General features: G+C 48.4%; 1 protein-coding gene across 8 annotated transcripts; it reads right to left on the bottom strand.

Annotated features, from left to right (window-relative positions):
- Positions 1-5690: 5690 nt before the first annotated feature.
- LOC118890848 (interferon alpha-inducible protein 27-like protein 1) lies at positions 5691-21957 on the bottom strand. Of its 8 annotated transcripts, none has more exons than XM_036844204.1 (7): positions 21940-21957; positions 20751-20773; positions 20267-20392; positions 19723-19872; positions 8865-8894; positions 7889-8050; positions 5691-7339 (listed from the first exon to the last, which is right to left on the bottom strand). In XM_036844204.1, the coding sequence occupies exons 3-7, from the start codon at positions 20337-20339 to the stop codon at positions 7104-7106; spliced, it is 651 nt and encodes a 216-aa protein (XP_036700099.1). In that variant the 5' UTR covers positions 20340-20392; positions 20751-20773; positions 21940-21957; the 3' UTR covers positions 5691-7103. The 8 variants fall into 8 exon arrangements, with proteins under 8 accessions (XP_036700099.1, XP_036700098.1, XP_036700097.1 ...); XM_036844203.1 differs by lacking the exon at positions 21940-21957 and adding an exon at positions 21292-21817; XM_036844202.1 differs by lacking the exon at positions 21940-21957 and adding an exon at positions 20854-21285.
- Positions 21958-23556: the final 1599 nt, after the last annotated feature.

The raw sequence follows: 23556 nt of genomic DNA, 5'->3' as shown, positions 1-23556 counted from the left end.
CTAGCCCCTAAGAAGTATCACATCCACCAGAGGACGTGAGATGACCATACCCATAATTTAAGGCAGAAGATATTAGAATGTTGCAAAATAAAATCGGAGAGAGAGATAACTGCTACTTTGGGAGGTTAGGAGGTTGGAAAGCACTTTCTGAAAGATGCTTGGCATTTAAGGATGGAGAGGATTTGGGCATGTAGAGGTAGAGAAGGAAGGAGGAGAAGGAGAAAACATGTGGAAGTGGGCAGCTGACAGGGAGTGAGAAGAAGGGGGTGTATGTTAGAAGAGGAAAGTGAAGAATGGCATGGTTTCCAGCACCATTATGAACCACTGATGATCGTGCTTGGAGCACTGCATTGGAAAAGATACGGAGCCTTATCGGAGCTCAGTGGAGAAGACTGTTCTTGATTAGTGGTGTGTGCCATGGGCGTGGGAAGGGAGGAGTTGTCAGCTCCCATGCCACATCACCCCTCCCCTCCCCTCCCCACCCGACCCCTCCCCACCCCTCCCCTCCCCTCGCCTCCCCTCCCCATGCCTCCCCACCCCTCCCTACCCCGCCCCTCCCCCACCCTTCCCCACCCCTCCACACCCCTCCCCTCCCCCACCCCTCCACACCCCTCCCCTCCCCACCCCTCCACACCCCTCCCCTCCCCCCACCCCTCCACACCCCTCCCCTCCCCCACCCCTCCCCCTGCCCCGCCTCAGGGACTCGGAGAAGATTTTATATGTGCGGCTTGCAGTCCAGGGTATATGATAAGGATCAAAACAATGAAGGTCTTGCATTCCTCTTCTTCGTGCATTATTTCAAAACAGTCACAGCTGGCATCAGACAGCCCTGTAATTGGGTCCCTTTGTCTCAGGGTTATTGGCAGGTGAATTTCTTTTTGAAATGCAAGTGCTACAAGGGGTGATTTGCTACAAGGCAGGCCAGGATGTAATTCACATAGTGTTAAAGAGTGATAGATTATGCTTTGTGAAGTACAAATCTACTTTTAGTAACAGTTAAAATAAAACTAGGCATGATTAACTCTTTCAGGCCAGGTTGTGTTTCTTCTCTAGCCTGTTCACTGTTGCCTTTATTTTCCTTGTTCTCAGGAGAGGGGAGACTTTATTTCTATTTTTGCTGCAACAAAAGGAGGGCAAGGGGACCACTCTGGGCGGGGAGCTGCTCCTTTAGAGCTCCTGACTGTTTCCCGTGGCCCAAATGTGGAATCAGGCAGGCAGAGCTGGAAGAGCTGAGAACTCGGACATAAACATAGCCCAGAAGGTCGAGGGGAACCCAGGATGGGTGGATTGCTGGAGAGCGGTGGCCAGAGACAGAATTGGAGGTGTCCAGCCAGGGGAAGCTTCCCCTTGGCAAGGACCCTGTGGGTGAGTGAACCCTGCTGACCAGAGGGTCCAAGAGCCTACAGAGAGCTGGCACTTTGAATCTTCCCCAGCAGAGGGCGCCAAAGACAGATTGCCACAGCATCCGCAGAGCTCTCCTACAAGGGGACACTTTTGGGCCGGACTCTTGCTCTGGGCCAAGCACTGTGCTTGCGGGTATTAAGTATTTTAATCCTCACAACAACCCCCTGAAGAGGTCCTATTATCCCCATTTTACAGATGAGCTAAAGAGTCATGCAGGGAGTTCTTTGCCGACTCCCCGTGGGGCCCTCCCATTTTGCTCTTTACCTGAGTTCTCTGGACCCTTTCTCTTTCTTTCCCCGTCCCCCTGCCCACTGCCCCCTGCCGCTGCTGCATCCATTTCTTCCTGGGTCTCCACACCTAGGCAGGCACCCTCTTGGCTGAGTCTTTTGAAGATGGCTCGAACCCCATCGCCTGTCCAAGCCTCCATGTGACCCTCAGGAACGCAGCTTCCTCACACTGCCAAGCTCCAGTGGTCCAACCTCTCCTCCACTGCCCACTCTCTGTGGGTAGACAGCCCTGGATGCACCCAACTGTCGCATGTGTGAGAGATCTCATACTGCATACCGCTGGGGCTCTGAGATCCGGACCAAGAAAAGCTAAAGCATCCTCCAGGCCCCCATCAAAGCTCTATGAGGACAGAGGTCTCTGTCCCATTAAACCCTGTGTCACGGCACTCAGAGCACGAGTGGGCATTCAGCGAATATTGGTTGAACGAATTGCTTTTAAAGCATCTTTTTCAATGAATCCTAAGCCCTCCCACATACAGACTGGATATAGGTGTCAGGGGCTGATAGTCACAGAACTGTTAGCCCCCAGGGGCATGGTCAGCAGTGCTCTTTGGAAGTAAAGGTCCTTGTGCCCCACTGTTCTCAGCTCTGAAGTTTCAGTTGAGATTTCTCCAAAACAGGAAACTTCTTTTTTTTTAACAGTAAGCTACACGAATATTAGTAAAATGAGAAAACGCTAAATAAAATATGGTGTATGATAACCATGGAATGCCAAACAGTAGTTAAAAATAATGAGAAAGACCTATAGAATAGAAAAAGGCGAGCTGCACAACAATATGTATGAGTTAAAACAAAACTATATCAATAAAAAATGCATATAACAGCACTACATTAAATGTATTCTCTGGGGCTTCCCTGGTGATGCAGTGGTTAAGAATCCTTCGAGCCCAGGTCCGGGCAGATCCCGCATGCCGCGGAGCAACTAAGCCCGTGCGCCACAACTACTGAGCCTGCACTCTAGAGCCTGTGCTCCACAACTACTGAGCCCACGTGCCACAACGAATGAAGCCCGTGCTCTGCAACAAGGGAAGCCACCTTAATGAGAGGCCTGCACACTGCAACGAAGAGTAGCCCCCAGCTCGCTGCAACTAAAAAAAAAGAAAGCCCGCGTGCAGCAACAAAGACCCAACGCAGCCAAAAATTAATTACTTAATTAAGAATTTAAATAAATAAATATATTCTCTGAAGTCGTCTATCTCTCACGTCTATGTACCTATCTATCATCTATCACAGGAAGTCACTATAAAAGAGAATGGAAAGTATTGGGTTGGCCAAAAAGCTCGTTTGGGTTTTTCCATAACATCTTGTGGGAAAAACCTAACGAAATTTTTGGCCAACCGAATACTTATCAAATTGTAGCAGCACTTACTTCTGGGAGTGGGAGTGAGGGACTGTGATGATAGGAGAGGATGGTTGTCAGACCCAAATCAGCTTTAGCCTAATCTGTAGTCATTCAGATGGTTAAGAGCAGAATGCGTTTATTAATGAATAATATTTCTCAGGTGTGAATGTATTATTAGAATGAATATATATTAGGTAAATCTTTACTAGGTAATTGTTTTAATAGACTTTATTTTTCAGAGCAGTTTCAGGTTCCGAACAAAACTGAGGTTCATGGCAGAGATTTCCCCTATACTCCCTGCTCCCCAACATGCACGGCCTCCGCTGTTATCAACATGCCCCACCTTAGGTAATTTAAGTGCAGTAAAATGTTAGTTTTTATTAGCAAGTCATAAAAACCCGGTTTTGTAACATTAAAAAATAAAAAGACAAAAACCTACCGATGGCCTGGCTTCAGGTCCATCATGCTCTTCCCTAATTGCTGAAGCAGTAGGAAGATTTTTAAAAGACAGAGAAAGGCACAGCAAGCCTGGCCGGGAGACTGCTCCGGTTTCCCCTACAAGGGCCAGTCTTCCGTCAGAGGACAAGCCTTGTGCTGTCTGTAGGGGACAGTCACTGTCTTCGGCCACGTAGCGTCCCAAGTTCCTGTCCTCTTAGAAACAGGAACTTACTTCTCTTTCAGGTACTGGAGCCCCTGCCCTGAGTCTGGGTTTATCAGAGGCCTGGGCTCTCCTCCCAGCCTCCAAACGCGATCCCAGACTGAGTGAAATCAATCATCACATCCATCCCTTGGGCCAAAGTAACCAGTTTAGGAATAAATAGATGACTCCGTTTAAGATACTTACAGGAACATCTGTTTTTTAAAAATAAAGACTCATATTTAGCTTATTTTTTTTAATATATTGATTTATTTATTTTTGGCTGTGTTGGGCCTTCATTGCGGCGCGTGGGCTTTTCTCTAGTTGCAGCGAGCGGGGGCTGCTCTTCGTTGTGCTGCGCGGGCTTCTCATTGCGGTGGCTTCTCTTGTTGCAGAGCACGGGCTCTAGGCGCGCGGGCTCAGTAGTTGTGGCTCGTGGGCTCGAGAGCGCAGGCTCAGTAGTTGTGGCGCACGGGCTTAGTTGCTCCGCGGCATGTGGGATCTTCGCGGACCAGGGCTCGAACCCTTGTCCCCTGCATTGGCAGGCGGATTTCTAACCACTGCGCCACCAGGGAAGTCCATAAGATACTTACAGAAACATTTACCAGAGATATTTGGGAAGGAAGTTTCCTTGCTTTTCAGCAGAAGGTTCCTGAAAATATACTCTTTTGGGGGGAGACGTGAATAGAAGGAGGTAGCCTTCAGCGTGTGCTAACAGCCCTCTTGTTAACCATGAGAGTCGGCAGCCATAGTGTGAAGCTGCTGCTTCAGAAAGCAGGTGAACTGAGCAGGACCCTATAGGGACTTCCCGGGAGGGACAGACGCCTCCCCAGTGTCCTCTGCTGTAGCTCCTCTCTGAAGTGCCCAGATAACAGTATCTCGTGCATATTTCCTGAGGTTTTCAGATGCTAAAAACCACCACCAAATGGAAGAGATTGATGACCATGAGCAGGTAGCCCCCAGACCTACTGGCACGTAAGGACTGATAATGGTAACTGCCCTGTTACCTCCACACCAACCAATCAGAGAATTGCGTGCGAGCCGATCACAGGCCCTGGGATGCCCCTCCCTCACCTGGCCTTTAAAAATGTTTTGCTGAAACCCTTTGGGGACTTGCAGTTTTTTGGGGCATGAGCCACCCCATTCTTTCATGGCCCTGCAATAAACCCCAAACTCCAAAATTTCGGTTTGTCTGGCCTCACTGTGCCTCAGGCACACAAACTTGTGTTGGGTAACAAAGAGAGGAGGGATAGAAAAAAACAGGTCCTTGGCATCAGTGTTGAGCTGCTGAATCAAACATTGCCTGAAGCCAAATGACTTTTCTATTGTTCAGTTAGCAAGCCAATAAAGTCCCTTGAACTCTGAGACAGTTTTAATTAAAATTCTATTACTTATAGCTACATAATCCTTAAATAAGCAGCACCTCCTCCAAGCAGTCTTCCCAGATAGCTACAATTAATGTCTGTCTTCTCTCTCCTCCAAGCAATATAGCTTGAATCTCTCAATGGCTTGCACACATTGTGTCAGGTTATCAGTTAGCTATTGGTATGTAACAAATGCCCACCAAATTTAATGAATAAAGATATAGAGAGAGCTCAGGATTCGGTGGGTCAGCCGTTTAGACAGGTGGTTCCTCTGGTCTCAGCTGGGCTCCCTCATACATCAGCAGATAGCTGTGGGCTGGCTTTGTGGATCGTAGCTGGGCTCAGTCGTGTGTCTGGACCTCGTCTGGAAGAAATGGGTTGACTCCTGCATTCCGTTCTGTCCGTGTGTTTGTTGTCCCAGCAGGCCAGCCCAGATTCAGGGAGGGACAATAAATACCAGCCCTTGGTGAGAGGAGCTGTACAGATACATCGAAAGGGCTTGGAGAATGTGGTCATTACTGTAATTGACCACAGGTCCCTTAACGCCATTAACTGTGTGCTTGCCTCCCCCCACCCCTACCAACACTGCACCTGTTACCAAGTCTAAGCTCCTATGGCTTGCCACACGACAGGCCAATAAATTGAGAGACAAGTTGTTGGGGCGATGAATGGAGACTTTATTCGGAAAGCCAGCAGACCGAGAAGATGGGGGACTCCTGTCCCAGAGAACCATCTTCCCTGAGTTTAGAATTCAGGTTTCTTTTATGCTAAAAGGGGAGGGGGTGTGGCAGGTTGTTGCAATCTTCTTGGTGCCTTTGTTCTTGCAGCTGTCCCCCATAGGTCTGGTCACAATGTTCCTATAAACCTCCAAGAAGACAAATGTTATTCTCTGTTCTCCAGCTTTAATGGAGAAGTATTATACCTTTAAGGGTCAGAGCCTTGAGAATGGGCTGTCCTGTAGATTTCAGGCAACAGGAATATTCTGTTACAACAGGTGCAGAACCAGCATGACTAAGCACAGGCAATAGAGCACAAAGGTTAGAGCTCAAGGAATAGATCCATTGTGGAGTCAGGTTTGTTCTTCTCTGTTACACACCCTAAGCAGATAGGGACCCCTTGGATCCACTGAAGCCACAGAGCCTGGGATGGAGCCCTTGAGGCTAGCTGGGAGCTGTATGAGTGAGCTGAGGCAGCATCCGAGGGAGAGAGCCTGGTGGAGGAGGGGCAGTAAAGGAAGACAGGGGTGAAGGCCAGAGTGGGGACCTGGGCCGGGGTCCTGGAGCCAATAGGATGAGATCTGAGAGTCAAGTCTCAAGTGGAAGCAGGGCTGCCAGAAGCTGGGTGTGGGTTATCTGCATGGGCAGGCAGGCAGGTGGCAGAGGCCAGGTCAACACACGTAGAATGCCTGCCACCTGATCCAGGACCAGGCAGCCAGTGGGCCTTAGGAGATAGATGAGTGTTCTGCATTGACAAGCCTCTTGGGAGCCCTACCAGGGGTGGGAGGCCTGTCTGTCCTTGCAGGTTCCGGCCAGTCTCCCTTGGAGCCTAAAGACCCTGAGCTCTACATCAACCGGGACAGAGCTCTCTGGAGAAATGCAAATTCTCTACCTACCTGAAGAGCTCCAAAGGCCACCAGGCCAGGCAGACAGTGTTGCTGAGTTCCTAGACTCATGGTACAGTCAGACCCAGAGTCTTGGGTGGAGAGGGGAGGGGTCAATAATCCCTGAGGATAAAGTGTTTCATAACTGAGGGTCAATGGCTCAAACTGACCCCAGGGCCAAGCTATCCTATAATGCTGCCTCTGGCTGACATCTTTGAAGACATGTGATCCACGATCCCATCCAAGGAGCAGCAAACTGAGGCTCAAAGGGGAGACATGACCTTCCCAGGGTCACAGCTGGGTGGCAGGACTGCAACAGACCTGGCTTCCTGTCGCAGGTATCAGTGCCCATTCTTAAAGAGTTCCTGCTGCCCCCCAACCCGAAGCCACGGCTCTGCAGATGCGCTGCACCCTGCCTGGTAAACAAGAAGGCAGTGCGGACACTCGTGAAGGTCTCAGCGTCTCGTCTTTATTTCCCATGCTTCTTTGAAGAATTTTGGGAGGCAGAGGACTTGTCATTTGGGGGACTGACATCCTGAGGCCCTGGAGGGTCATCTCCAGCACAGGAGCCCCTCTCTGCTTCAGTACTGGATTCCGGTGGAGGAGAGGAAGGGGCTTTCTTTTTTCTATCCCACAACCAGGCCCCCAAAGCTGACCCAGCCGAGCCCAGGATGATGTTGGATGATGTGGAAAGTCCGGCTGCCCCTGGGAGAGAGAAGGGAGTTAGAGCACAAGGGGACAGGCAGCCCCGGCAGCTCCCAGCAGGACAGTGGAGGTCAGAGAACCCAGGACCCTCAGGAGGCCCAAGACCCAGACGTCCCAGTCCTGTTCCTCCTCTACTTCCTGAAACCCCAGGAGGTCTGCTTTGGGGAGGGGCTGCTGCCCATGGCTGCCCGAAGAGCAGACACGCACTCTGGTGGTGACTCCACCAGCGACAGGACAGACCCTCTGAGAAGTGGCAGAGGGGCTCTGTCTCTCCCTCCCCAGCACGAGGCTGGGCCCAGCGAGGGGAGGGCCCGACGCAGGTTTTGTAGGGCTGATGGAGAACGCGCACCTGCTGCGCTGCACGCCCCCTGTGCCCCCAAATCCACCCCCAGCCAGAAGAGGGGACAGTGAGGGAGACACAAAGGACCAGGGACACTGATGCCCACGAAGCTGGAGGAAGGAAACAGGCCCTCTCTCCGGCTTAGCCTCTGGCCTGAATCCTGTGCTGGGGTGTCACACCCTCCCCCCTCCTCCCGCCCGGACACTTACCCACGGACTGGAGAGTGGCCACGAGGCTGCCGGCGGCAACTCCGCCCCCATTGGCGATGGCGGCCGCTGACATCATCTTGGCCGCTAAGGAGGAGGCGGCGATTCCTGCCCCGGTGAAGCCCATGGCGCCCAGCACCACGGGCACAGCCCCCACGGCCAGGGCTGTAGGGGGAGAGGAGCTGGGTTGAGGGGGAGATGGACACGTCCCCAAATCACACACCCACAGCACATCAAGCTTGGGGGACTTCAGGGAGTCTGGAGAAGGGGTAAAGCCTGAGCTTGGGAGAGATTCCAGGCACGGCCGGCAGTCAGGAGTTGAGGGCGGCACAGCTGGTGGGGAAAGCGGAGGGGAGGGCCGTGGGGTCACAGGGGTCAGGCCTCTGATCTGCAGCAGGACCTTCCTGGGGAAAGGCCTCAGTTTCTGCCTTAGTAAAATCCTGGAACTAAGTTGGGGGCGGGGCGGAGGTGTGCAAGCTTCTTGTGTTCGCTGAGGAAATCTTTAATACAATCAAATCTTACCCAGGGCCCAGCATAAAGCAGGGAGCACAGTCTGAGCCCTGCTTGGATCCCAACTCTGGGTGTCCACGGCGTCACCGCAGAGCAATCGGAAGCCAGAGTCGCTGAGCCAATGGCTTCTCCTTAACACACCTCCTGGGTCCAGACTGTGCGCATGTCTCATCCTACGTAACCCTCACAATAACCCTGAACGGGCAGCCTTGGCCTGTTTTTCACGAGGAAAACTGAACCCAGAGGAGTTCAAAGCCACATCCCAAGTCACGCGGTGGAGGCTGGGCAAGGAGGTTGGGTCCCTGCTGGGTCTGCCTCTGTGCGAGCAGGGAAGCGCCTCATTTTTCTCATTCCAGCGCCTCCCACCCTACAACGTACAGGAAGCCTGGGGCAGGTGCAAGGCCAGCGGCTCCCCAGGTCCCAGGGCCTGGGGATGAGCAAGGAGCAGGTTCTCGCGGCAGGGACTTACCTCCTCCCACCACAGCTGCAGCAGCCTTGGCTGGAAACCGAAAGAACATTCTGTGAGTGCATCCACACTGGCTGCCCCTCCACTCCCTGAGCCCACAGCCCGCCTACGGGGGCGCTGCCCCAGGCTGGGAGACACAGGGAGGAAGGACCCCTGCCTGCTTCTTCCTGAGAAGGTGAGCCACAGCCCTGAGCTTGGCAAGGGCTGCTGGGGAGGCGGGTGACCTGTCCTCAGTGGACCTGCATGCGTGGGCCTAGAGTAATCTGGAGACGGGGTTTGCGGGCCTTGTTCCAGAAAAACCCAACCATCAGATAGGGGTTTTGTTGCGTGTCTTTTTAATGTCTGTGGACTGGTTGGTTGGGGGTTGTTTGTGGGAAGCACAGAAGTTCTTTTTTCTCTTTACCTTCCAAGCCAGGTTTGGTCAAAACAAAAACAAACAAAACCTTACAGATTTGGGAAGGAAGGCGTGCAGCTTCAGCCCCCTTCACAGTGAATGCGGGACTCTTGGCAAAGTAATTTAGGGCTTGGTGGTTTGACTCGGGCAGGAAGAGGCGAAGGAAGTGAGTGTCACGCCCTCTGAGCTGGGATGTTAGTTCATCTGAAATACGGTTGGTGATTTATGAGTGTGTGTCTGGCGGGGGCGGGGGGGGGCGTTATATAACCTTCTCCCTTCGTCCAGAGAAACCTCTTCCGACAGCAGTAAGTCCTTGTGGAGAGGTGTGTTTCATTTTGCAGGACCCGGCTGAAATCAGGGCAAGCACTGCTGAAGGCCTGAAGGCTGCTTGAAAACAGTGCTGGAACGCACTGAATGTTCCTGATTCTCCCAGGCCCCACCTGTTGCCCCTTCCTCTGGAAAGCGGACCCTGACCCTCCCAATCAGAACCATCCTTGATCCCCTGTGGCTGGAGCCCCTCACAACCCTGGACCATAGTTGCCTGGCTCCCCAGCACTGAGAGTCCCTGGAACTCCCTGGCGGAGCTCTCGGTCTGCAGCAGCCATAGCAGCCAGGACTGCAATCTTTGGGGCCAGTGGGGACCAGGAGTTCTAACACCAGCAAGGTGTGCAGGAGTGAGCTCAGCCAGCTCCCCAGGAAGAGAGCTTTGGGGTGGCAGTGAAGGAAGTAAAGAGGTTAAGGGGTATGAAAGCTAAACCCTAAGTGACCAGTGGGCCACCTGGTTGGGGTATGGAACCAGAAGAGACTCAAGAATCAAGAGCCCAGTTAAAGGGTATATGAAGCTCAGCATTATTGTTTGGGAGGAGAGATGATGCCAGGCTGACTCACCTCCTCCAATCACGGCTGCAGAGGCCATGCCTGGAGACACAAAGCACCCCCATGGGTGCATGGCACTGGCCTCCCCCTGCATCCCTGCTGCTGCCACAGTGGGAGGGGTTCCCTGGAGTTGGATCAGAGAAGAGAGCAGCCCCTGCCTGGCCTCTTCCTGCTTTTCCCAAGAAATCTGATTTTCTGAGAATGCAGAGGTGGATGGACGAGAGTCTGGAGCTCTGTTATGCTCCAGATGGCAAGGGGCACCTGCCTTGAAAAGGTGTCATGCTGCTCTGTCAAGTCAATACATTTGGTATCATTTTCTCAAAAAAATTAAAAAAACAATACAAAATCAAGAAAAGCATGCTATTTTCATTTGCGATGGAATAAATTTGACTTTTCTGGTCTTTTCCTCTTCCAGACACCCTATACCCATCCCAGGCTACAGCTGGAGTGAAAGCCCCCCATCCTCCAGGGCTCAGCCTACTTGTCACTTTCTGCAGGAAGCACCTCTAATTCCCCCATCAGAAGTCACCCTGCTTCCTGACAGTCATCGCCAGGAAGACACTGGAAATCACCAAAAAAGATACCCCACATGCAAAGACAAATGAGAGCTGCAATGAGATGGTAGGAGAGGCGCAATCACAATAAAATCGAATCGCATAACTGATGGGGGGGTGACTCACAAACTGGAGAACAATTATACCACAGAAGTCCGCCCACTGGAGTGCAGGTTTTGAACCCCACTTCAGGCTTCCCAACCTGGGGGTCCGGCAACAGGAGGAGGAATTCCTAGAGAATTACTCTGAAGGCTAGCGGGATTTGATTGCAGAACTTTGACAGGACTGGGGGAAACAGAGACATCGCTGTTTTTTCTTTCTTTATAAATTTATCTAGTTATTTATTTTTGGCTGCATTGGGTGTTCGTTGCTGCAGGCAGGCTTTCTCTAGTTGTGGCGAGAGGGTGCTACTCTTCGATGCAGTGCGCAGGCTTCTCATTGCGGTGGCTTCTCTTGTTGTAGAGCGTGGGCTCTAGGCGCGGGCTTCAGTAGTTGTGGCACGCGGGCTCAGTAGTTGTGGCTCGCGGGCTCTAGAGCGCAGGCTCAGTAGTTGTGGCACATGGGCTTGGTTGCTCTGCGGCATGTGGGATCTTCCCGGAACAGGGATGGAACCCATGTCCCCTGCATTGGCAGGCGGATTCTTAACTGCTGCGCCACCAGGGAAGTCCCAGAGACTTCACTCTTGGAGGGCACACACAAAGTAGTGTGCGTATCGGGACCCAGGGGAAGGAGCAGTGACCCCAGGGGAGACTGAACCAGACCTACCTGCTAGTGTTGGAGGATCTACTGCAGAGGCAGGCGGTGGCTTTGGCTCACCAAGGGACAAGGACACTGGCAGCAGAAGTTCTAGGAAGTACTCCTTGGCGAGAGCCCTCCCAGAGTCCGCCATTAGCCCCACCAAAGAGCCCGGGTAGGCTCCAGTGTTGGTCGCCTCAGGCCAAACAACCAACAGGGAGGGAACCCAGCCCCACCCATCAGCAGACAAGCGGAATAAAGTTTTACTGAGCTCTGCCCACCAGAGCAACACCCAGCTCTACCCACCACCAGTCCCTCCCATAAGGAAACTTGCACAGGCCTCTTAGATAGCCTCATCCACCAGAGGGCAGATAGCAGGAAGAAGAAGAACTACAATCCTGCAGCCTAAGGAATGAAAACCACAATCACAGAAGACAGACAAAATGAAAAGGCAGAGGACTCTGTACCAGATGAAGGAACAAGATAAAACCCCAGAAAAGCAACTAAATGAAGTGGTTTCCAGAAAAAGAATTCAGAATAATGACAGTGAAGATGATCCAGGACCTTGGAAAAAGAATGGAGGCAAAGATCAAGAAGATGCAAGAAATGTTTAACAAAGACCTAGAAGAATTAAAGAACAAACAGAGATGAACAATACAGCAACTGAAATGAAAACTACACTAGAAGGAATCAATAGCAGAATAACTGAGGCAGAAGAACGGATAAGTGACCTGGAAGACAGAATGGTGGGATTCACTGCCGCAGAACAGAATAAAGAAAAAAGAATGAAAAGAAATGACGACAGCCTAAGAGACCTCTGGGACAACGTTAAACGTAACAACATTCGCATTAGAGGGGTCCCAGAAGGAGAAGAGAGAGAGAAAGGACCCAAGAAAATATTCGAAGAGATTATAGTTGAAAACTTCCCTAACATGGGAAAGGAAATAGCCACCCAAGTCCAGGAAGCACAGAGAGTCCCATACAGGATAAACCCAAGGAGAAACACGCCGAGACACACAGTAATCAAATTGGCAAAAATTAAAGACAAAGAAAAATTATTGAAAGCAGCAAGGGAAAAACAACAAATAACATACAAGGGAACTCCCATAAGGTTAGCAGCTGATTTCTCGGCAGAAACTCTACAAGCCAGAAGGGAGTGGCACGATATATTTAAAATGATGAAAGGGAAGAGCCTACAACCAAGATTACTGTACCTGGCAAAGATCTCATTCAGATTTGATGGAGAAATCAAAAGCTTTACAGACAAGCAAAAGCTAAGAGAATTCAGCACCACCAAACCAGCTATACAACAAATGCTAAAGGAACTTCTCTAAGTGGGAAACACAAGAGAAGGAAAAGACCTACAAAAACAAACCCAAAACAAGTAAGACAATGGTAATAGGAACATACATAGCGATAATTACCTTAAATGTAAATGGATTAAATGCTCCAACCAAAAGACACAAGCTCGCTGAATGGGTACAAAAACAAGACCCACATATATGCTGTCTACAAGAGACCCACTTCAGACCTAGGGACACATACAGACTGAAAGTGAGGGGATGGAAAAAGATATTCCATGCGAATGGAAATCAAACGAAAGCTGGAGTAGCTATACTCATATCAGATAAAATAGACTTTAAAATAAAGAATGTTACAAGAGACAAGGAAGGACACTACATAATGATCAAGGGATCAATCCAAGAAGAAGATATAACAATTATAAATATATATGCACCCAACACAGGAGCACCTCAATACATAAGGCAACTGCTAACAGCTATAAAAGAGGAAATTGACAGTAACACAATCATAGTGGGGGACTTTAACACCTCACTGACACCAATGGACAAATCATCCAAAATGAAAATAAATAAGGAAACAGAAGCTTTAAATGACACAGTAGACCAGATAGATTTAATTGATATATATAGGACATTCCATCCAAAAACAGCAGATTACACGTTCTTCTCAAGTGCGCACGGAACATTCTCCAGGATAGATCACAATTTGGGTCACAAATCAAGCCTCAGTAAATTTAAAAAAATTGAAATCATATCAAGCATCTTTTCTGACCACAACGCTATGAGATTAGAAATGAATTACAGGGAGAAAAACGTAAAAAAGACAAACACATGGAGGCTAAACAATACGTTACTAAATAACCAAGAGATCACTGAAGAAATCAAAGAGGAAATTAAAAAATACCTAGAGACAAATGACAATAAAAACACGACGACCCAAAGCCTATGGGGTGCAGCGAAAGCAGTTCTAAGAGGGAAGTTTATAGCTATACAAGCCTACCTAAAGAAACAAGAAAAATCTCAAGTAAACAATCTAACCTTACACCTAAAGAAACTAGAGAAAGAAGAACAAACAAAACCCAAAGTTAGCAGAAGGAAAGAAATCATAAAGATCAGAGCAGAAATACATGAAATAGAAACAAAGAAAACAATAGCAAAGATCAATAAAACTAAAAGCTGGTTCTTTGAGAAGATAAACAAAATTGATAAGCCATTAGCCAGACTCATCAAGAAAAAGAGGGAGAGGACTCAAATCAATAAAATCAGAAATGAAAAGGAGAAGTTACAACAGACACCGCCGAAATACAAAGCATCATGAGAGACTACTACAAGCAACTCTATGCCAATAAAATGGACAACCTGGAGGAGATGGACAAATTCTTAGGTATAACCTTCCAAGAGTGAACCAGGAAGAAATAGAAAATATGAACAGACCAATCACAAGTAACGAAATTGAAATGGTGACTACAAATCTTCCAACAAACAAAAGTCCAGGACCAGATGGCTTCACAGGTGAATTCTATCAAACATTTAGAGAAGACTAATACCCAACCTTCTCAAACTCTTCCAAAAAACTGCAGAGGAAGGAACACTCCCAAACTCATTCTATGAGGCCACCATCACCCTGATACCAAAACCAGACAAAGATACTACAAAAAAAAATTACAGACCAATATCACTGATGAATATAGATGCAAAAATCCTCAACAAAATACTAGCAAACAGAATCCAACACCACATGAAAAGGATCATACACCATGATCAAGTGGGATCTATCCCAGGGATGCAAGGATTCTTCAATATACGCAAATCAATCAATGTGATACACCATATTAACAAATTGAAGAAGTAAAACTATATGATCATCTCAATAGATGCAGAAAAAGGTTTTGAGAAAATTCAACACCCATTTATGATAAAAACTCTCCAGAAAGTGGGCATAGAGGGAAACTACCTCAACATAATAAAGGCCATATACGACAAACCCATAGCAAACATCATTCTCAATGGTGAAAAACTGAAAGCATTTCCTCTAAGATCAGGAACAAAACAAGGATGTCCACTCTCACCACTATTATTCAACACAGTTTTGGAAGTCCTAGCCATGGCAATCAGAGAAGAAAAAGAAATAAAAGGAATCTAAATTGGAAAAGAAGAAATAAAACTGTTATTGTTTTCAGATGACATGACACTATACATAGAGAATCCTAAAGATGCCACCAGAAAACTACTAGAGCTAATCAATGAATATGGTAAAGTTGCAGGATACAAAATTAATGCACAGAAATCTCTTGCATTCCTATACACTAACAACGAAAGATCAGAAAGAGAAATTAAGGAAACAAGCCCATGCACCATCGCAACAAAAAGAATAAAATACCTAGGAATAAACCTACCTAAGGAGGTTAAAGACCTGTACTCAGAAAACTATAAGACACTGATGAAAGAAATCAAAGATGACACAAACAGATGGAGAGATATACCATGCTCTTGGATTGGAAGAATCAATATGGTGAAAGTGACTATACTACCCAAAGCAATCTACAGATTCAATGCCATCCCTATCAAATTACCAGTGGCAGTATTTACAGAACTAGAACAAAAAACCTTAAAATTTGTAGGAGACACAAAAGACCCCGAATAGCCAAAGCAGTCTTGAGGGAAAAAAATGGAGCTGGAGGAATCAGACTCCCTGACTTCAGACTATACTACAAAGCTAAAGTAATCAAGACAATATGGTACTGGCACAAAAACAGAAATATAGATCAATGGAACAGGATAGAAAGCCCAGAGATAAACCCACACACCTATGGTCAACTAATCTATGACAAAGGAGGCAAGGATATAAAATGGAGAAAAGACAGTCTCTTCAATAAGTGGTGCTGGGAAAACTGGACAGCTACATGTAAAAGAATGAAATTAGAACACTCCCTAACACCATACACAAAAATAAACTCAAAATGGATTAGAGACCTAAATGTAAGACCGGACACTATAAAACTCTTAGAGGAGACATAGGAGGAATACTCTTTTACATAAATCACAGCAAGATCTTTTTTGGTCCACCTCCTAGAGTAAGGGAAATAAAAACAAAAATAAACAAATAGGACCTAATGAAACTTAAAAGCTTTTGCACAGCAAAGGAAACTACAAACAAGACGAAAAGACAACCCTCAGAATGGGAGAAAATATTTGCAAACGAATCAACGGACAAATGATTAATCTCCAAAATATATAAACAGCTCATGCAGCTCAATATTAAAAAAACAAACAACCCAATCAAAAAATGGGCAGAAGACCTAAATAGACATTTCACCAAAGAAGACATACAGATGGCTGAGAAGCATATGAAAAGCTGCTCAACATCAGAAATTATTAGAGACATGCAATCAAAACTACATTGAGGTATCACCTTACGCTGGTCAGAATGGGCATCATCAGAAAATCTACAAGCAACAAACGCTGGAGAGGGTGTGGAGAAAAGAGAACTCTCTTGCACTGTTGGTGGGAATGTAAATTGATACAGCCACTATGGAGAACAGTATGGAAGTTCCTTTAAAAACTAAAAAGAGAATTACCACACGACCCAGCAATCCCACTACTGGGCATATACCCACAGAAAACCATACTTTAAAAAGACACAGGGGCTTCCCTGGTGGCGCAGTGGTTGAGAATCTGCCTGCTAATGCAGGGGACACGGGTTCGAGCCCTGGTCTGGGAAGATCCCACATGCCGCGGAGCGGCTAGGCCCGTGAGCCACAACTACTGAGCCTGCGCGTCTGGAGCCTGTGCTCCGCAACAAGAGAGGCCGCGACAGTGAGAGGCCCGCGCACCGCGATGAAGAGTGGCCCCCGCTTGCCACAACTAGAGAAAGCCCTCGCACAGAAACGAAGACCCAACACAGCCAAAAAAAAATAAATTAATTAATTTAAAATATATTAAAAAAAAAAAAAAAGACACATGCACCCAATGTTCACTGCAGCACTATTTACAATAGGCAGGATATGGAAGCAACCCAAATACCCATCATAAGACGAATGGAGAAAGAAGAAGTGGTACATATATACAATGGAATATTACTCAGCTATAAACAGGAACGAAATTGGGTCATTTGTAGTGATGTGGATGGATCTAGAGTCTGTCATACAGAGTGAAGTAAGTCAGAAAGAGAAAAACAAATATCGTATATTAACGCATATATGTGGAACCTCGAAAAACCGGTTTGCAGGGCAGAAATAGAGACACAGGTGTAGTAGAGAACAAGGGGGGGAAAGTGGTGGGAGATGTACTGGTGGGATGAATTGGGAGAATGGGATTGACATGTATACACTAATATGTATAAAATGGAAAACTAAGAAGAACCTGCTGTATAAAAAAATAAATAAAATTAAATTAAAAAAAAAAGAGAGAAGTCACCCTGCTCCTTCTGTGTGTCCTGCCTTGTGGCTGGAGCCCCTGGCACCACGGGGCAGAGCATGCCTGGACCATGTCGAATTCCTGAGAGCTCTTGGGGCTGGCAGGGACATATGACAGGGGCAGGGACTGGGGTGCTGCGGCAGCTGAGACCAGGAGTTCCAGAGATTTCAGGAGTTGCAGGAGTGAGCTCAGCCAGCTCCCCACGAAGAGGAGCCTTGGTCCCAGGCAAGGGAGAGAAGGTACGAAATCAGGCTCAGACCTGCAGTCATTTCTTGAAGGTTGCAGCTCATGGCTCACCATCACCTCTCTCTCCATCAGTACCCCTGACCTGTCTTGAGGGTTTCTGTTTCTGCACAGATGATATTTCCAACAAACTGGCCTTGAAGTTCTCATGCCTCACTTCCAAGGATCTTGAACTCTCTGCCACACACACCCAAGGTCATACACTAGGCCCATGCTGGCCACTATAGGAACCACTAGCCATGTGTGCTATTTAAATCTTAGTTAATTAAAATGAAATAAAATTTAAAACTCAGTTCCTCAGTCCCACGGCCCACATTTCAGAGACTCGATAGTCACATGTGGCTAGTGGCTACCATACTGGATCACGCAGAGAGCATGCTTATCACCGCAGAAAGGTCTATTGGACGGTGCTGCCCTAGACCCTGTCACTAACAGAAACTGCCCCCTTTCTATTACCAATGTCCAGCACCCCCCTAGAGACTCCCACCTCCTCCTTGTACAGATTCTGACTCTAATACAGCCTTCAACCACAATGGGATTTTCAATCTCTGTCCAGGGACACCTCGGAGATACTGAGGGTTTGGTTCCAGACCACCTCGGAGATACTGAGGGTTTGGTTCCAGACCACCGCAAGAAAGCGAATATCACGTGAAGTTTTTGGTTTCCACTGCATATAAAAGTTATGTTTATACTATACTGTAGTCTACTAAATGTGCAATAGCCTTTTGTTTAAAAAGACAAGGAGTATACCTTAATTTAAAAATACTTTATTGCTAAAAATGTGAACCAATATCTGCCAATGCTAGGTTGCTACAAACCTTCAACTTGTATAAAACGCAGTATCTGCAAAGTACGATAAAATGAGGTCTGTCCATATTAGTTTCCTGAGGCTGCTGTAACCAATTACCACAAACTGTGTTGATTCTCTCATGGTCCCTCACAGTTCTGGAGGTCAGAAGTCCAAAATCAAGGTGTAGGCAGGGCCAGGCTCTCTCTGAAAGCTCTAGGGGAGGATCCTTCCTTGCCTCTTTCTAGCACCATTGTCTAGGGGTTGCCAACAATCCTTGGCTTGTGGCTGCATGACTCCAATCTGTCTCTGGCTCCACCACTGCCACCCTAGTCACCATCACCTCTATGGAAAATGTACGGCAGTTCCTGAGAAAATTAAAAATAGAAAACCATATCATCCAGCAATCCCATTTCTGGATATATATCCAAAGAAATGGAAAGCGGGGTCTTGAAGAGATATTTGCACCCCCGTGTTCACAGCAGCATTGATCACAATTGCCAAGAGGCGGAAGCAACCCAAGTGTCCATCAACGGATGAATGGATGATCACCATGTGGTATATACACACAATAGAATATCATTCAGCCTTACACAGCAAGTTCTGACAGACAGGTGAACCTTGGGAACCTTATGCTAAGTACAATAAACTAGTCACAAAAAGACAAACATGGTATGATACCACCTCCGTGGAATTTAGATTAGATTAGTCAAATTTATAGAGCCAGAAGGAACTGTGGTTGCCAGGAGCTGGGGGCAGGAGGATATGGGTAGTTAATGTTTAATGTGTACAGAGTTTCACTTTGGCCAGATGAAGAGAGTTCTGGAGGTTGGCTGCATGGTAATGCGAATATAATCAACACTACTGAACTGCACGCTGACAAATGGTTACCTTGGTAAATTTAATGCTGTGTGTATTCTATGGGCCCCCCCCCAAAATAAAACAAAAAGCCTGTGTCTTTTGCTGCCCTGGCCCCAGGCTAGCCCCACCCTTACACGTGACACTGCTCTGCGAGGGTGTGTCCTGGGTGGACTTTAACAACCAGGCCCTGGGGCATCACGGGAGGAGCGAAAATGGAGAAATGGTACTCACCCGCCTTGGGTGCTATGGGGCCAAAAGGTCGGGCACGGCCAGTGGACTTAACCGGCAAGGAGCCGTGCCTGAGCCTGAGCCTGCGCCTGCCGGCTGCCCTGGAGCCTGAGCAGCACCTCCGTCCCTCCTAACAGAATATGACCTGGCTCTGGGAAAGCCCTAAGAGGGACCTCATCCTACCCTGTGCTTCAAAGCAAACCATTCAAGGCCCAGAGAGGGCAAGTGACTGGTTCTGGGTCACTCAGCAAGTCAGAGGCAGAGCCAAGTCCTGAAGTGTGGCTCCTCTGATTCTAGAGCGTCATTTATTTCATCTCTCATGTATACTGTGCCCTTTTTCTGACAATGTGAGTGTCAGAGATTCTATCAGGAACGTGGGCCTGACACTGACAACTCAGAAGGCTGAACTGAGCAGTGGGGAGTTGGGTGAGGGCCCGTGGATTGATGCTCAGGGATCAGTTACCTGCTTTATGGGAGAAATTGCTGCCTCCATCCTTGGGTGGGTCTCTGGGGTCAGAGCCAGATCCATCTGGCCCCTGGGGTGGCCCCTGTGGTGGCTTGCCAGGAGAACCATCAGAGGCCTGGTCGGATGACTGGGAAGGTTCATCCTCCTCTGGAAAAACAAAAAAAAGAGGTGGGGGAGCTCCCAGCGGGGTGGGCAGCTGAGGGACCAGAGGCCCCACACGGCGCCCTCCACCATCTCCCGAAACTCCCAAGAACTCTGATGTTGGGAGGGGATCTCAATGGTAGCTGTGCTAAGAGGTGACAAAGATGCTTGGAGGTGAACCCAAGGAGAAGACAGAGAGAGGCAGACCTAGCACCAACGCGGAGCTGGCAGGTTCCAGACTTCACAGAGCAGGAGTGTGAGGCCCAGGAGGTTAGAGACCTGATGGGGCACAGTGCACCTGGTGGCAGCTCCAGGCCAGAACCCAGACCCCCTCCGCCCTGGTTCAGGCACCCCAAGCCCTGGGCCACCCCGCCCTCTGGAGCTTCCCTAGGGCACTCACCATCAGAGGGGGATTCCAGCCGGATGGGGTCAGTGGCATCTCCTCCCCCGCTCTCTATGGCTTTAGCTGACATCTTGGAGGCAGTGTGGGAACACTAGGTGCAGAGCCAAGGACACCACTATCTTTCTGAGAAACAGAGTGTGAAAATCAGAAGTGCTCTGCCTGATTTATGATGGACTGGTGGGGGGAGGGCAGGGGCACCTCTCTGTTGCCCCAGACTTGCCCTCTGTCCTATAGGAGTCTGAGGGCACTGCAAGCCTGCCCCCCAAATCTGCACAGACCACAGCTTTTAAAGTTAATAATGACTTTGCTTGGCTCCCTGATCTCCAGAATCCTGTTCACCTCTAATAATCCATCTCTGCCCCGCCCACTGCCCACCCAGCCTAAGTCTTAGGGCTTCAGAGTGACCTGGGTTGATACAAGACTGGAGGTTCCCAAAGTCTCCTGGTAAAGGTGGGCTCAAGCCCCTTCCCAGCACACTCACCTCTGGTCACAGTGACAGCAGCCCTGGATGGAAGCAGAGAGGGATACAGTGAGTGGAGTCCTGTGGCTCTCTCCCCTCCCCCACCTCCTACGGCCCTGCCTACCCTGCGAGGTCACTGTCTGGGAAGGAAGAGCAGTGTCAGAAGTTCTGCAGGTAGTGAGGCTGCCGAGGACGCCAGCTGGGTGTTAACGTCCCCTACTGTGACTGTGTTACTGTCAGCTTCCCCTTTCATGGCCGTTAGCATTTGCCTTATGTATTGAGTTGCCCCTATGTTGGGGGCATAAATATTTACAATTGTTGTATCTTCATCTAGGACTGATCCCTCGGTCATTATGCAGTGTTCTTCTTTGTCTCTTGGAAGAGTCTTTATTTTAAAGTCTATTTTGTCTGATATGAGAATTGCTACTCCAGCTTTCTTTTGATTTCCATTTGCATGGCATATCTTTTTCCATCCCCTCCATGCTGGATGACGTCTAAGCCCAAAAGTCCAAGGAGGAAGTGAGTCTATCTCTTCCCAGGCTTGGTGCCAGGTAGAACTCACCTTTGCACGCTAATGCAAGGGTGAGGCCTGCGTGGGTGAGTCTTCCGCGGGAGCATTATTTTCCCTCTCAAAATCCCTTCTTGGATATGTGAGAAATCCATAGTCCTCCTTTTCATAAAACTCGACTGCAATTCTTGTGAACTTTATTTTGTATGAGATTGTCCTTCCCCTGCCTGCCATGATTTACAAATTTATAGCACAAAACATTTTACCTTGGCTGACAAATGGCACAGAGCCCTAATCTCACATCTGTAATAACCAAGGAGGCAGTATGGGTTAGTGGTTAACAGCATGATCTCTGACCAGTGCCTGAATTGGAATCCTTAGTTGTGACCTTTGGCAAGTGAATTACCCTTGATGTGCCTTAGTTTGGACGCACATAGGCACTCACAATATAGGTGCTATTATTACATTTACTTCTTTCTGTTCCTTACCCCTAGTGGAATAAGTCTCATGAAAAGTGTAGATTTGTCTGTCTTCTTCCCCTGGGTCAGGAGCTCAGTAAATATTTTTTTTTAAAGATTTTTTTTTGATGTGGACCATTTTTAAAGTCTTTAATGAATTTATTACACTATTTCTTCTGTTTTATGTTTTGGTTTTCTGACCGTGAGGCATGTGGGATCTTATCTCCCCGACCAGGGATCGAACCCGCACTCCCTGCATTGGAAGGCGAAGTCCTAACCACTGAACCGCCAGGGAAGTCCCAGTAAATGTGTTTTGAATGAAAGAATGAATAAGGAGAAAAAAGGGGAAAGTGAGAATCTCAGTGTGAAGCTGGGGGGAAAAGGAGGGGCAGGAAATGAAAGAAGGGGCAGAATCAGGGGTGGAAGAGGCCTCTGCTTGGAATATGCTTGAATGTCCTGGGAAATGAGGCTTTGTCCCTTGTGCAATACAAGGACATGAGGGACCAGACCTAGGACCTGTCTGTCCCCCACCCCCACCCCTGCTTAGCTTTAGGACAACAGCCCCAAACAGCTCAGCAAAAACTGCTCCAGTTTCCCCTGGGATACTGGGTGACACTGTCCATGGGACACAGAGGGGAGAGGTTTTCAGAGCAAGGTTGCAGGAGCCCCTCCTCCACGTCACTTGGTATCCAATCTACTTTCCTGGCAGAATTCAGGGCATGAGGGACATCCCCCTCCTGGAGAAACAGGCCTATTGGTTTCTCTGAATTTCCTGTCACTAGAAGACAGCTAGAAAGACAACCTATGGAACAGTAGAGATTGGTACCATCAGACCACATGTGACATTAAAAACACCACAAACAAGGGTAAGAGACATGGAATCTACTGAGGGGAAAAAAAAAAAACCCAATACCCTTTGCATCATTAGAATCCCCAACGTAAAGAGAGTTCTTATGAAACAATTTTTCAAAAGAACTGTCTTTAAAAAGGAACTCAGACTAGAAGAGGTAGTTCCTAAAAAGAGAATTATACATGGTCGATAAATATTTGAAAACGTGTTCAATCTTGCTAATACTAAAAATCATTTTTAAAAGAGATAACTTTGTGTGTGTGTGTGTGTGTATGTGTTCCATGCATCTGTTAGTCAGGGTTCGGCTGCAGATAACAGAAGTCACCCTAGGTAACTTAAGCAGAACAGGTTTTTTGGGTTGTTTTGGTCGTGCAGCGGTCTCCATGGGTCACCGACCATGGGACCGGCCTCTCTCTAGGCGGCCTGAGGAGCCTGAGGGCCCTTGGGGTTCTGGGAGCCTGGGTCCCTCAGTGATGACAGCTGGGCAGCGTTTGGGGACCTGGCCCTGCGGGCGCCACCAGCTGAGATCTGCCTCCTTAGCGGGGCCTGGGCACTGGCGGGAGGACCCAGACCGGCTGCTGGACTAAGGCTCCCGGGCAGGGTAACCTGTCTGCACAGGGAACCCCTCCTCTTAGGCAGTGCCTGGACCTCGAAGGGTGAACGTTGTGCCTTGGGACCTTGCCCTTCCTTGTCAGAACAGAGAATAACATTTGTTGGTGGAGGCTAACAGGAACATGGTAACCTGACCTGTGACCTGACCTCAAGAACAAGGGATGTGACACCAGGAAGTTTGCAACCACTAACCACGCCCCTCCCTCACCTTTCCTATAAAAGGGCTTTGCTGAAAGCTTGGGGAGTTCTGGGTTTTTTAAGGCATGAGCCACCCGTCTCCTTGAAGGGCCCTGCAATATACCTTTCTCTGCTCCAAACTGACGTTTTGGTATTGTTTGGCCTCACTGTTTGGTCAGGCACACAGACTTGCCTTCCGTAACATGACCTCTTCCTTGGGTT

This window comes from Balaenoptera musculus, chromosome 2, assembly GCF_009873245.2.
Source record: "Balaenoptera musculus isolate JJ_BM4_2016_0621 chromosome 2, mBalMus1.pri.v3, whole genome shotgun sequence".
Taxonomy (NCBI): Eukaryota; Metazoa; Chordata; class Mammalia; order Artiodactyla; family Balaenopteridae; genus Balaenoptera; species Balaenoptera musculus.
The sequence above is the reverse complement of the archived record's forward strand: the minus strand, read 5'-3'. Positions and strand labels throughout refer to the sequence as shown.